The 13,655-nt window shown below is 37.3% G+C and overlaps 1 protein-coding gene across 1 annotated transcript in view; it reads right to left on the bottom strand.

Moving 5' to 3' along the window:
* The window catches only part of RECQL (RecQ like helicase), a 56,844-nt gene that overhangs the window by 23,773 nt on the left and 19,416 nt on the right, over positions 1-13,655 (bottom strand). The window contains exons 3-5 of the mRNA XM_044229292.1: positions 9,764-9,961; positions 8,498-8,677; positions 6,297-6,403 (exon numbers count right to left, since the gene is read on the bottom strand). Of these exons, the coding sequence (XP_044085227.1) occupies positions 6,297-6,403; positions 8,498-8,677; positions 9,764-9,961 (485 nt within the window). The remainder of the gene's footprint in view (positions 1-6,296; positions 6,404-8,497; positions 8,678-9,763; positions 9,962-13,655) is intronic.

Below are 13,655 nucleotides of genomic sequence, written 5' to 3'. Positions count from 1 at the left end.
TAATGTCCATAAGTTTATAATGATACTTAAAAAAAAAATCTTACAGACCACCTTTGGAGAATGCTAGGAAAGCAACTCTTTCTGAGAAATGTTAAAGGGAAAGAATTTATAATCTGCAAGAGTTAATAAAGAAAAAGTTCTTTATAGAAAAAGTCTAGCTGATATAAGAGTGACAGAATGAGAAATCATCACTCTGTAACCCCCTAATTAGAGGTGTTTAAGGCAGGCAATAACCATTCACAGCTCTAAAGCCATTAGATGAAAAGGGGACAGAGAACTTCTGTAATAGGCAGATATCACCGAACCCACTGACCGAGCTTAACACCATACAAAATAACCAGGTTATGATGTACCTCCTGAGTCATGCCATGGGAAATATACTGTTGAAAAAGAAAAGAAAAAGGCCAACTACAGTCGAGCTCTTAAAACTAAAAAGAACAAACTGAACAATATTACAAGGAGGTAATCAGAAAATCAAAACCAAAACCAAAACAAAGACCTTAATTTCTTCAACAAATAACTTAAATTTGCATGGGAAAGAAATAAGAAAAAGGGGAACCTACAGAAAAATCAACAAAACACAACATAATCTATCAATCTATTCTGGAACACAATTCAAAAAAAGAGTAAGCTTTGATGAGAATATTTTTATTTGATGATGTTAATGAATCAACACTAAATTTTTTAGGTGTGATGATGTCATTGTAATTTTATCTTTCTCATTCATACTGAAGGAGTTACAACTAAAATAATATAATCTCTGGGAATTGTTTCAAATAAATAAAGCAAGAGGGAAGAGGGTGGGTATACAAATGAAAAAAGATTGGTCCTATGTTGGTAACTGTTAAAGGTGGCTAATGGATAACTGGCAGTTGCATTATGATTCTATTTCTCTATCTTTTCAAAAGTTCAGTAACATCCTTTTTAAAAAAGAATAGGTGAAAAAGGCTATTCAACAGATGAAGGTAAGAGTCCATTCCCAAACAGATGAAATTCCACAGGGAAAGCATACCTTGCTAGTAATGCACCATTTGTATTTAATTATATTCCATAATTAGAAATTCTTGCTTACCATTTTCTAATAGAAAATATAAAACAAGTGAACTAATGTTTACTGTAAAGTGCCAGACAGTAAATATTGGGTTTTGTGGGCCATATAATATCCATCATAACTACTCTACCATTATTCTGTGAAACAGTGTTAGACAACATATAAATAAACAAGCAAGGTTGTATTCCAATAAAACTTTATGGACACTGAAATCTAAATTTCATATAATTTTCACACTTTAAAAAGTACTTTCATTCTTTTAATTATTTTTAAACATTCAAAAATATAATAATCAAGGGGTGCCTAGGTGGCTCAGCTGTTTGAGTGTCTGACTATTAGTTTCAGCTCAGATTGTGATCTCAGGATTGTGGGAGTGAGCCCATGTCAGGTACCATGCTGGGGAGTGTGCTCCCCATCTCCCACTCCCTCTGCTTCTCCGCCCCTGCACGTATGCTCTTTCTTTCTCTCTCAAATAAACAGATAAATCTTTAAATTGTGTGTATTTATTTATTTATTTATATACATACACACCAAGCAGGAAAGACTAGAAAGAAACAAAGAATACCACCAGAACCACCAAGTTTACAGGTAACACAATGGCACCAAATTCCTATCTTTCAATGATCACTCTGAATGTAAATAGACTACCTGATCCAATCAAAAGACAAAGGGTATCAGAATGGATAAAACAACAAGATCCATCTACAAGAGACTCATTTTAGACCTAAAGACACCTGCATCTTTAAAGAGAGGGGATAGAGAACCACCTAACACACTAATGGACATCAAAAGAAAGCCAGAGTAGCCATACTTATACCAGACAAACTAGATTTTAGACCAAAGACTGTATCAAGAGATGAAGAAGGGCGCTGATGTCATAAATTAAGGGGTCTATCCATCAAGAAGATCTAACAGTTATAAATATTTATGCTTCCAACTTGCGAGCACCCAAATATATGAATCAATTAATAACAAACATAAAGAAATTCATTGACAATAATACAGTAACAGTAGAGGGCATTAACAGCAATGGACAGATCATTTAAGCAGAAAATCAACAAAGAAACAATGGCTTTGAATGACACACTAGACCAGATGGACTTATCAGATATATTCAGAACACTTCATCCTAAAGCAGCAGAATACACATTCTTTTAGATGCACATGGAGCATTCTCCAGAACAGAACACATACAGAGTCAAAATCAGCCCTCAACAAGTACAAAAAGATTGAGATTTTCAGCTCACAACACTATGAAACTTGGAGTCAACAAGAAGATATTTGGGAAGATCACAAATATATGAAGTTAAAGAACATCCTACTAGAGAATGAATCGTTCAACCAGGAAATTAAAGATGAAATTAAAAAGTACACAGAAGCAAATGAAAATGAAAACATGACAAACAGATCAACAAAAAACTAGAAGCTAGTTCTTTGAAAGAATTAATAAAATTGATAAACCCCTAGATAGACTTATCAAAAAGAAAAGAGAAAGGACCCAAAAACAAAATCACAAATGAAAGAGGTCACAGGCAACACTACAGAAATACAATTAAAAGAGAATTTATGAAAAATTATAGGCCAACAAACTAGGCAATCTGGAAGAAATGGACAAATTCCTAGAAACAAACTATAAAAACTGAAACAGGAAGAAACAGAAAATTTACACAGACCCATAACCAGCAAAGAAATTGAATCAGTAATCAACTATTTCCCAACAAACAAAAGTCCAAGGCCAGATGGTTTCCCAAGAGAATTCTACCAGACATTTTTTTTTTTTTTTTTTTTTTAGAGAGAGATCACAAGTAGGAAGAGAGAGAGGAGGAAGCAGGTTCCCCACCAAGCAAAGAGCCCGATGCGGAACCCAATCCCAGGACCCCAAGATCATGACCTGAGCTGAAGGCAAAGGCCCAAACCACTGAGCCACCCAGGCACCCTCTACTAGACATTTAAAAGAAAAGTTAATACCTATTCTTCTCATATTATTCCAAAAACAGAAATGGAAGGAAAACTTCCAAACTCATTCTACAAGGCCAGTATGACCTTGATTCTAACACCAAAGACTCCATTAAAAATTTAGAGAATTACAGACCAATATTCCTGAACAAGGACCCAAAAATCCTCAACAAGATACTAGCAAACTGAATCCAATAGTGCATTAAAAGAGTTATTCACCATGATCAAGTGGGATTTATTCCCGGGTTGCAGGGCTGGTTCAATATTTGTAAATCAATCAATGTGATATACCACATTAACATAAGAAAGCATAAGAACCATACGATCCTCTCAACAGATGTAAAAAAGGCATTTGACAAAATATAGCATCCATTCTTGATAAAAACCCTCAATGAAGTAGGGGTAGATGGAACATACCTCACTATCCTAAAGACCATGCAAGAAAGACCCACAGCTAATACCATCCTTAATTGGAAAAAGCTGAGAGCTTTCCCCTATAGTCAGGATCAAGATAGAGATATACACTTTTAAGCATTACTATTTAGCGTAGTAAGGGAAGTCCTAGCCTCAGCAATCAGACAAGAAAAAGAAGTAAAAGACATCCAAATCGGTAAGAAAGAAGTCAATCTTTCAGTATGTGCAAACGACATACTCTATGTAATTGATACTCTATGCAAACGATATGTAGAAAACCCAAAAGACGCCACAAAAAATTGCTAGAACTAAGACATCAATTCAGCAAAGTCTCAGGATATAAAAGCAAGGTAGGGAAATTCGTTCCATTTCCATACACCAATAATAAAACAACAGATAAAGAGATCAAGATAATCAATCCCATTTACAATTGCACCAAAAACCATAAGATACCTAGGAATAAACATAACCAAAGAATTAAAGGATCTGTACTCTGAAAACTATAAAGACTTAAAAAGAAATTGAAGAGGACACAAATAAATGGAAAAACATTCCATGTTCATGGACTGGAAGAAAATTGTTAAAATGTCTATACAATCCAATGCAATCTACATATTTAATGTAATCCTTACCAAAATACCACTAGCATTTTTCCCAGAGCTAGAACAAACAATCTTAAAATTTGTACGTAACCAAAAAAAAAATCCAAATAGCTAACCAACCCTGAAAAAGAAAACCAAAACCAAGGTATCGTGATTCCAGATTTCAAGTTATATTACAAAGCTTAGTCATCAAGACAGTATGGTACTAGCACAAAAAAAAGACACATAGATCAATGAAACAGAACAGAAAACCCAGAAATGGACCCACAAATCTATGTTCAACTAACCTCTGACAAAGCAGGAAAAAGTATCCAATGGAGAAAAGACACTCTCTTCAACAAATGGTATTGGGAAAACTGGATGGCAAGATGCAAAAGAATGAAACTGGACCATTTCATTACACCATACACAAAAATAAATTAAAAAGGGATGACGGACCTAAATATAAGTAAGAAATCATTCAAATCCTAGAGGAGAACACAGTCAGCAGTCTTTGACATCAGCCATAGCCACTTCTTCCTAGACACAACACCAGAGGCAAGGGAAACAAGGGAAAAATGAACCACTGGGACTTCATCATGATAAAAAGCTTCTGCACACCAAAGGCAACAATCAACAAAACTAAAAGGCAGCTTATGGAATGGGAGATGATATCTGCAAATGATTTATCTGATAAAGGGTTAGTATCCAAAATTTATTAAAAAAAAAAAAAAAAAAACTTACCAAGCTCAACACCCAAAAATCTGGTTAAGAAACGAGTAATAGGCATGAACTGACATTTTTTCAAAGAAGACATCCAGATGGCTAACAGACACATGGAAAGACGCTCAACGTCACTCATCATCGGGGAAATACAAATCAAAACCTTGATGAAATACCGCCTCACACCTGTCAAAACGGTTACAATTAACAACATAATAAACAACAGGTAATGGTGAGGATATGGAGAAAGGGGAGTCCTCTTGCACTGCTGGTAGGGCTGCAAACTGGTATAGCCACTGTAGAAAACAGTATGGAGGTTTCTCAAAAAGTTAAAAATAGAATGACCCTATGATCCAGCAACTGTGCTACTAGATATTTACCCAAAGGATAATACAGATTCAAGGGGTACATGAACCCTGATATTTACACCAGCATTATCAACAACAGCCAAACTATGGAAAGAGACCAAATGTCCATCAACTGATGAACAGATAAAGATGGTGTGTGTGGGTGTGTGTCTGTGTGTGTACATATATGTACAATGGGATATTACTCAGATATCAAAAAGAATGAAATCTTGCCACTTTCAAGGATGCGGATGGAGCTAGAGTGTCCTATGCTAAATGAGTCAGTCAGAGAAAGACAAATACCATATGATTTCACTCATATGTGGAATTTAAGAAACAAAACAGGGGTGAGTGACTGGGTTGCTCAGTTGGTTGAGCATCTGACTCTTGGTTTTTCCACTCAGGTCATGATCTCTGGGTCGTGGAATCAAGTCCCGCATCAAGCTCTGTGCTAAGCAGGGTGTCTGTTGAAGCATGCTCTCGCGCTCTCTCTGTCCCTGTGCCCCTCCCCCCACTTGCACTCACTCTCTCTCTAAAACAAATAAATCTTAAAAAAAGAAAAAAGAAAGAAAGAAACAACAGATGAACATGTGGGGGGGAGGGGGAAGAGAGGGAAACAAACCATAAGAGACTCTTAACCACAGAGAACAAACTGAGGGCTGACAGAGGAAGGTGGGTAGGGGATGGACTAGATGGGTAATAGCCATTAAGAAGAGCATTTCTTATGATGAGGACTGGGTGTTGTATATAAGTGATAAACCACTGAATTCTACTCCTGAAACCAATATTGCACTGTATGTTAACTAGAACATAAATAAAAATCTGAATACAGGGGCACCTGGGTGGCTCAGTAGTTTAAGCCTCTGCCTTCAGCTCAGGTCATGATCTCAGGGTCCTGGGATCGAGCCCCACATCGGGCTCTCTGCTCAGCGGGGAGCCTGCTTCCCCCTCTCTCTCTCTGCCTGCCTCTCTGCCTACTTGTGATCTCTCTCTATCAAATAAATAAATAAAAATCTTAAAAAAAAAATCTGAATACACACACACACACACACACAACCATTCTTAGCTCACAGACCATATAAAAATAGGCAGCGGGCTAACACTGGCCCATCAACAGTAGTTTGCAACTCCAGATATAGTTATTTTATAATTTTATAATTAACTCAGTAGAAACCAAGCCTCCTACATCAGTGAAGAGTTAAAAAAAGAACCACAGAAGCATACCTTAGAACTAGAAGCATTTAACATGGTAGCTGAAATTCCTAATTGTTTTAAAACCATTAACTGGTCTTCCATAAGAGAGATCAGTGGGCAAATCACAAGGGTAAAACCTAAAAGAGAAAGTATGTACTTTAAATTTTACACTACCTCCAGAATAAGTTTCAACCACTCACCTGAGGGCATCACAACATCAATATACTACGTATTTCTCATCCTCATTAATAGAAGCGATAGATATAAAGAAGTGACCATTAGCCAAATAAGCAAATATAAGATTAGACAGAAATCTCTTTCCTATTCAGTATTATAAAAATAAAAACATATCATTCTGAATTTTTACTTATCATTATTGGGCATATTAGCAAAATATTGTAAATCTGGTCAAATACTGTCCAGTTATATGAGGAAAAAGTTATTCCAAGGCTTTCCAAAGAAAACACAGCAACCTGTATAATTACAATTGATAGTGACTTGAGTATACTTCTACTTACTGTACCAGATTAACACATGCTGAGTAGAAATCAGTGAACAGTTTACTGACTGAATGAAATGCTGTTAGTATATCCCCTTTCTCTTATTACTGAAATTGTGCATAGCTGTTAAGAGTTATTCTACATTAACTTATGTCTCCATAGATTGTTCCTTAAAATAACCTGAGACAGAGAGCAGACCAATTAAAAAATAGACTCAGATTCAGATTTTATCAGGGATTTGCCATCTCAAATACTCTCTCTGCTGTATTTTCACATTCTCCTTCAACAGTGGTACCTTCTCATTATATTTAAAAACACAGGCAAGCCCTCTCATCTTTAAAACACCCTGGATATCTAATTTAGGGCCCCCTCTTTCTCCCTGCTTAACAATTCTTTGCGAAGACTGTCCCATTCACTAGTTCTACTTCCTCAACTCATCTTCCCTCTCTCCATTCCCACAGAAGTTCTTTCTCCAAATGTATCCTATTTCAGTGAGCAACTTTACCATCTATCCTAGCCTAGAATTTGAACATCATTCTAGACTATCCCTTCTCCTACCAGCCCCGCCAACATACATACAATAAAAACAAGTCCTAGTGAATCTACCTCCTAATTATTTCTAGAATTCCTCTATCTTCTAAAGCACAATCCTAACTAGTCTCTTACCTACATAAAACCCTTCAATGGTTTCCCACTAATCTAAGGAAGTTTTTATATACCTTTCAAGATTCTTTCCACAAGTCTTGCCCCTCACTGCCTGCCACAATGAAATTCTTCCAGGTTACTGAATACCCCCTACCATACATGTTCTTACTTTTGGGCTCAGAAATACTGCTCCCCTACACGAACGCTCTTCCTTACTCCCCTGTTCTAGCTTTGCCTACTGATTCTTCAACATTTAACTTAAATGCTACACTGGCAGGACAGCTTTCTCTAACAGCCCCTGGGCCAGATCTTTGTACTAACTTAATTCCCTATTAAAATCTCTATCACAAAACCTTTATTGCAATTGCTTACAATAACCTATTCTCTAAACTGGGGTCAATACACTAAGGACTAGCTGCTTATCTAGGTAATTCAAGTTTTAATGGAACACAGGCACATCCATTAGTTTACATGCTGTCCAAGGCTACTTTCATGCTACAATGGCAGAGTTTGGTAGCTGCCACAGAGATCATATGGACCACACCTATCCCATTTACTGACTGGCTCTCTAAGGGAAAGACTGCTGACCCTTGCTCTATACCCTTGTCAGTCCCCAAACAGCAGCATCAGTATCACCTGGAAGCCTGCTAGACATGCAAGATTGTGGGTCCCACACAAACTCAGAATCTGCATGTTAATCACATCAACAGTGATTCTTACACGTTACAGTTTGAGAAAGCACTACTTTATACCACGAACTCTATGAAAACTAGAACTTTGCCCATTTTGCTCACTACTCTTACCTCCCGTGCTTAACAACATAGCCGACACTCAGTAAAGATCTGGTACTAGAATCCAGGCCTGTGGATTTTTAATGATGTTTTAAGAACAAGATAAAAGAACTAATTCCACTCAAAGTCTTTAACAGACTCTCTTTAAATGAACCCTTCAAAATGTCTATTAACATAAAGATAAAATAACAATGCACTTAGGTTTTTACACAGGTATGATTAGAAATTACTTTTTTAAAGAATTAAAAGAGAAATGGCATTTCTTCAACTTAAATGAATCTTTATTAATACATACCATCCGAACATAATGCTGGTAATTGGTAGCATAAGCTCTTTCCACCTCCGGTAGGCATAACAAGAAATACCTCCTTTCCAGACATTGTTACATTAATAGTTTCAAGCTGAAGCAGTCTGAACTTCTGCAGTTTAAAGACATTCTGCAGAACATCTTTAACTTTACCAGACCAGGGAAAATCTAGACAGAGAAAAATAAGTTACATATATTAGAACTATTTAGGATTATAAATGAGATAAAAACATGAATGGCCGCTTTTATACTAGAGAAAAACAGGTAAGAATTTATATAAGACTTTAAATACTATTAACAATTTAATTTTCATACTGACAATTTTGAGATTAGTTTAGCTCAGAAAGCTAAGCAAAAACACATTTAATGATAAATAAGAAACAGTACATCAGAAAAAAATAAAAACATTTGCCAGCTGAGAATTAACCTACAAATAAGAGGGAAGTACTTGTCAGGTATTCAAAAAACAATCTGAATGTTGGGGCACCTGGGTGGCTCAGTGGGTTAAGCCTCTGCCCTCGGATCAGGTCGTGATCCCAGGGTCCTGGGATTGAGCCCCACATCGGGCTCTCTGCTTATTTGGGAGCCTGCATCCTCCTTTCTCTCTCTCTCTCTGCCTGCCTCTCTGCCTACTTGTGATCTCTGTCTGTCAAATAAATAAATAAAATCTTAAAAAAAAAAAAAATCTGAATGTTGATCAGGGAATTCATAGTATCATAAAAATCTCAAATATCAAGTTAACAATTACATGGAATTTATGTAAATATCTTGTTTAGAAGTGAATCCCTGGAAATCAAGGCCCTAAAAGTATTGCAATTTTAGAGTCAGTATTCCATTTGAATGTGATAGCTAGTGATAAACATGATGGCTGGCAAGATCTTGAATCAAGAAAGGTGTGTTCACCAGGACAGGAAAATAAACTAGACTTTGGCAAGAAGTCTGAATCTATTTTTTTTTCTTAATGGTTTAATTTTCTTTTAGTTAAAATTTTACAAATTTAGTTAAAAATCTTTTCCAAGCATTGACTGATGCTGTTAGAACTATATTTGGAAAAAAATAAAGAAGTCTGAAAAATAAAGTTTCATTCAAAAAGAACATGAGTAAGAATGGTTTGCCTACTGGCTTCCCATGCCAATAAAAGAGTGGCCAGTTTCCCTTTAAGCCAATGGAAAGCACTGATCCAGGAACAATGATTCAACTCCTACATAAAGAAAAAAATTAGAAACAAAACTAGCAAAGAAAAACAGAGTGAACCTTCTTTATTCCAAGCAGCAGGTAAAGAATTCCATTCACTACTTTCCCCAGCATCAGGAGCCTCTAAATGCTGCTTTATTCGGCTTGTTAAGATGTTCTTTTTCTGAATAAGCTCTTGTTGCCTTTCCAAAAGCTCCTGAATTTGAATGTCTACTGCATGTAGCTCATTGGTTATAGAATCCAATTCTTCAGTTAGACCTATAAGGAAGGGAAAAAAAAGATACAATGACTAAATAATTAGTTTCAGGTTTCCCTACTGATTTTTGATATTCCTCACCATTGAAATTACAGACACCAGGACGCCTGGGTGGCTCAGTTGGTTGGACGACTGCCTTCGGCTCAGGTCATGATCCCGGGGTCCCGAGATCGAATCCCGCATTGGGCTCCCAGCTCCACGGGGAGTCTGCTTCTCTCTCTGACCTTCTCCTCACTCATGCTCTCTCTCACTGTCTCTCTCTCAGATAAATAAATAAAATCTTTAAAAAAAAAAAAAAAGAAATTACAGACACTTATAGTAGTAGAGCAGGATAGTTAAGGGCATGTGTGTTGGGAGTCACAAAGACCTGAGTTAAATCTTGGGTCCCCTTCTTAGCTCAGGCTAAGTACTTAAGTGAGCCTCAATTTCCCATCTGGAAAATGGGGATAATATCTAGCTTTCATAGTATTGTTTTAAAGAATTAAGTGAGATAACATATGGAAAGTTCTTAACATAGTACCTGGCACACAGCTGTGCATTTAATTAAAGATTATTGTTACTCTTACTGTGTTGTGGGACAGTGGTCCAATAACCTTCTAAGTCATTTAAGTAAAGTGATCAGACTTTGAAACAAAAAGAAGGCATTTTAAAGTAATCCCCTAGGGGCGCCTGGGTGGCTCAGTGGGTTAAACCTCCGCCTTCAGCTCAGGTCATGATCTCAGGGTCCTGGGATTGAGCCCCGAGTTGGGCTCTCTGCTCGGCAGAGAGCCTGTTTCCTCCTCTCTCTCTGCCTGCCTCTCTGCCTACTTGTAATCTCTGTCAAATAAATAAATAAAAATCTTTTTAAAAAAATAAATAAATAAAAAATAAAGTAATCCCCTAACTACTTAGATAATATCTCCCAAAAACACTCATATCTGGGTTCGTATGTTAGCATGATAAAGAGTCGGGATTAGAAACAAGCTGATATAACAATTAAAGGAGAAATCAAGTGTGCTACCATAAATAATATTATAATTCCATCATAACTAATTTATAAAGCAACCTTTTAAGCAATCCAAGTATTAAAGCCAAAATGAGATTATGTTTGACACAACAGAAACTAAAAATTTTTTAAAGATGTCCTTAGTGCCTTCTAAAACATCAATCTGCATTAATCCAGCTTGAAGGCTGGAAATTTTCATAAGATGAAACCTCATGGTTATGATTTAAAATAGGATGCTATGGTGGCTTTGTATTATATCAACTACCTGAACTGCCTTCCCTGAAATATTCTGGGTTAGGAGTGGCCACAAGTGAACTCTTGGACCTGGAAGGTAGAAATGAAAGAGAAGCCACCTTTTTCACACTGCATTCATACATTTACATTACATTATTTGCATAATGTCAGGTGCTGCTGGGGCTCATTCATTCTTGGCAGGTGGCAGAAGCCAGTTCCTCCATCTCCTGCTGAATCTCTTTGGGGCAGCAGGTTGGCCCACAGCTTCTTCAGCTTCCCTGAATCATTGGCCACGTTCCTGTACAATTTTCTATGGCAAATGCACCAGCTCTTCTGCAGGGCACCAGCATCTTGGCAATCAGAGCCTTGGAGGCAACGACACACCAACACGAGTGCAAGCGAGAGCCAGACTTGTTCCATTTTCTGCTCACTGGCTTCAGCTCTTTTTTACCCTGCCACACTTGCTCTCCACCTTCGTTTCTACTGCTAGCACTGCTGACTTCAGGACCAGTAATGGACTGCTTAACCACATGCCATGATCATGTAAGAACTGATTCCTATAAATCCCTTATATCACTCACAATGATTCAGCTTCTCCAAATGAACCCTAACCAACACCAAATGTTGTTCCTGAGGAAAAGAAAGTTAAAAGTAGGTTCTCTAAATTGCTTCTATGCCACCTAGAATAGTCTCTGATTTAAAGATTTAAAGGCATTAATGACCCTTGCAGTGGTAAAAGAGACAGTGGTATTCCATGACACACAGCAGACAAAGTTATGTGAATTATAATCTAGACACCAGTAATTAAGTTATCTAGAGAGCGAAAGGCTCTGGGTGGCCAAGTGTTTGCTGTCACAGAACACTTTTTGAGAATAATGGGGTTGACTGCCTGCTCCTAAATATACTGAAGAACCTGAGAGAAATGCAGGACCTGCATAAAGAGACCTCAAAGTCTCTATGACTTTCCTAAAAGAACCTCTTATCTCCTATAGCTACCGCGCCAAGATTACCAAATACCAACATTTTGCAGGGGCTGAATTACAATGTAAACTGAACTCCCAGCCTTGCACAGGCTCTTATGTTAAAGTTAGGGCACTGATTAGGAAGAAGGGAGACTCTGCAATTGGGAAGGGAACATCTGGGCAGATTCCAATGGGGCAGGCAGGGGACCTTAAAATACTAAATTCTGCCAAGTCTCTCTTGCCCTTCCTCTTCTTTCTCAGTCTCCTCCTGTCTGAATGCCTATGATAGGTTTTTTTTGTTTTTCTTTTTGTTTTTTTGACAGTGGCCTTGTAAGGAACGGACTGCTAAGGCCTACTAAGAATCTGCCCTGCCACCTCTCAGTGCTTCAAGACCTAGGAAGCCCTAGACAATAATGTACAAATGACTGACACATGAAAAGACATGAAACACACCAAGAGTTGCACTTACCAATATAGATAAGCATTCCTCATTTTACTGTGCTTCACTCTACTACTGCATTTTGCAGATACCAAGCTTTTTAAGAAATTGAAAGTTTGTGGCAACTTACATTAAGCTAGTCTAAGGGCACCATTTTTCTAACACTCTTTGCTCACTTCATGTCACATTTGGTAATTTCTGCAATTTTTGAAACTTTTTCACTATTAGTACAATTGTTTTGGTAATCTGTGATCAGTACTCTTTGATACTACTACTGTAATTGCTTTGGGGAACCACAAACTACACCCATATAGGACAGCAAACTTAGTAACAGAGGTAATTTTTTACTTTCAAGACTTATTTTTTATAATATAGATTTTGTAAGGCTGTAACTGCCTCAGATAGTGCTTGCTCTGATGGGTCTGGGCAAAATCAACTGAAAACCTCTGGAAAGGATTGTCACTCTAGACGCCATTCAGAAAATTCATGATTCATGGAAAGAGGTTAAAATATCAACATTAACAGAAGTTTGGAAGAAGCTGATTCCAACCCTCATGGATGACTAGAGGTTTCAAGATTTCACTGGTGGAAACAGCAAGAGAACTGGAATTAGAAGTGCGGCCTGAAGATGTGACTGAATTGATGCATTCTCATGACAAGACTTCAAATGAGCAAAGAAAGCAGTTCCTTTTTTTTTTTTTTAATGTGTATTCCAATTAACTTTTTCTGTCATTGACTTTTTTAAAAAATCAACATATAATGTATTATTTGCCCCAGGGGTACAGGTCAGTGAATCATAAGGCTTACACATTTCAAAGCATTCACCATAGCACATACCCTCCCCAATGTCCATAACCCAGCCACCCCATGCCTACCTCCCCGACCCCTCCAAGCAGCCCTCAATTTGTTTTTGAGATTAAGAGTCTCTTATGGTTTATCTCCCTCCCAAGAAAGTAGTTTCTTGAGATGGAATCTAGTCCTAGTGAAAATGCTGTGAAAACTGTTGAAATGACAACAAAGGATTTAGAATATTACATAAACTTAGATGATAAAGTAGCAATAGCAGCTTTTGAGGG

The sequence above is a fragment of the Neovison vison genome, chromosome 12 (genome assembly GCF_020171115.1).
Source record: "Neovison vison isolate M4711 chromosome 12, ASM_NN_V1, whole genome shotgun sequence".
NCBI classification, from domain to species: Eukaryota; Metazoa; Chordata; class Mammalia; order Carnivora; family Mustelidae; genus Neogale; species Neogale vison.
Note: the sequence above shows the minus strand (reverse complement) of the source record. Positions and strands in the feature narration are given on the sequence as shown.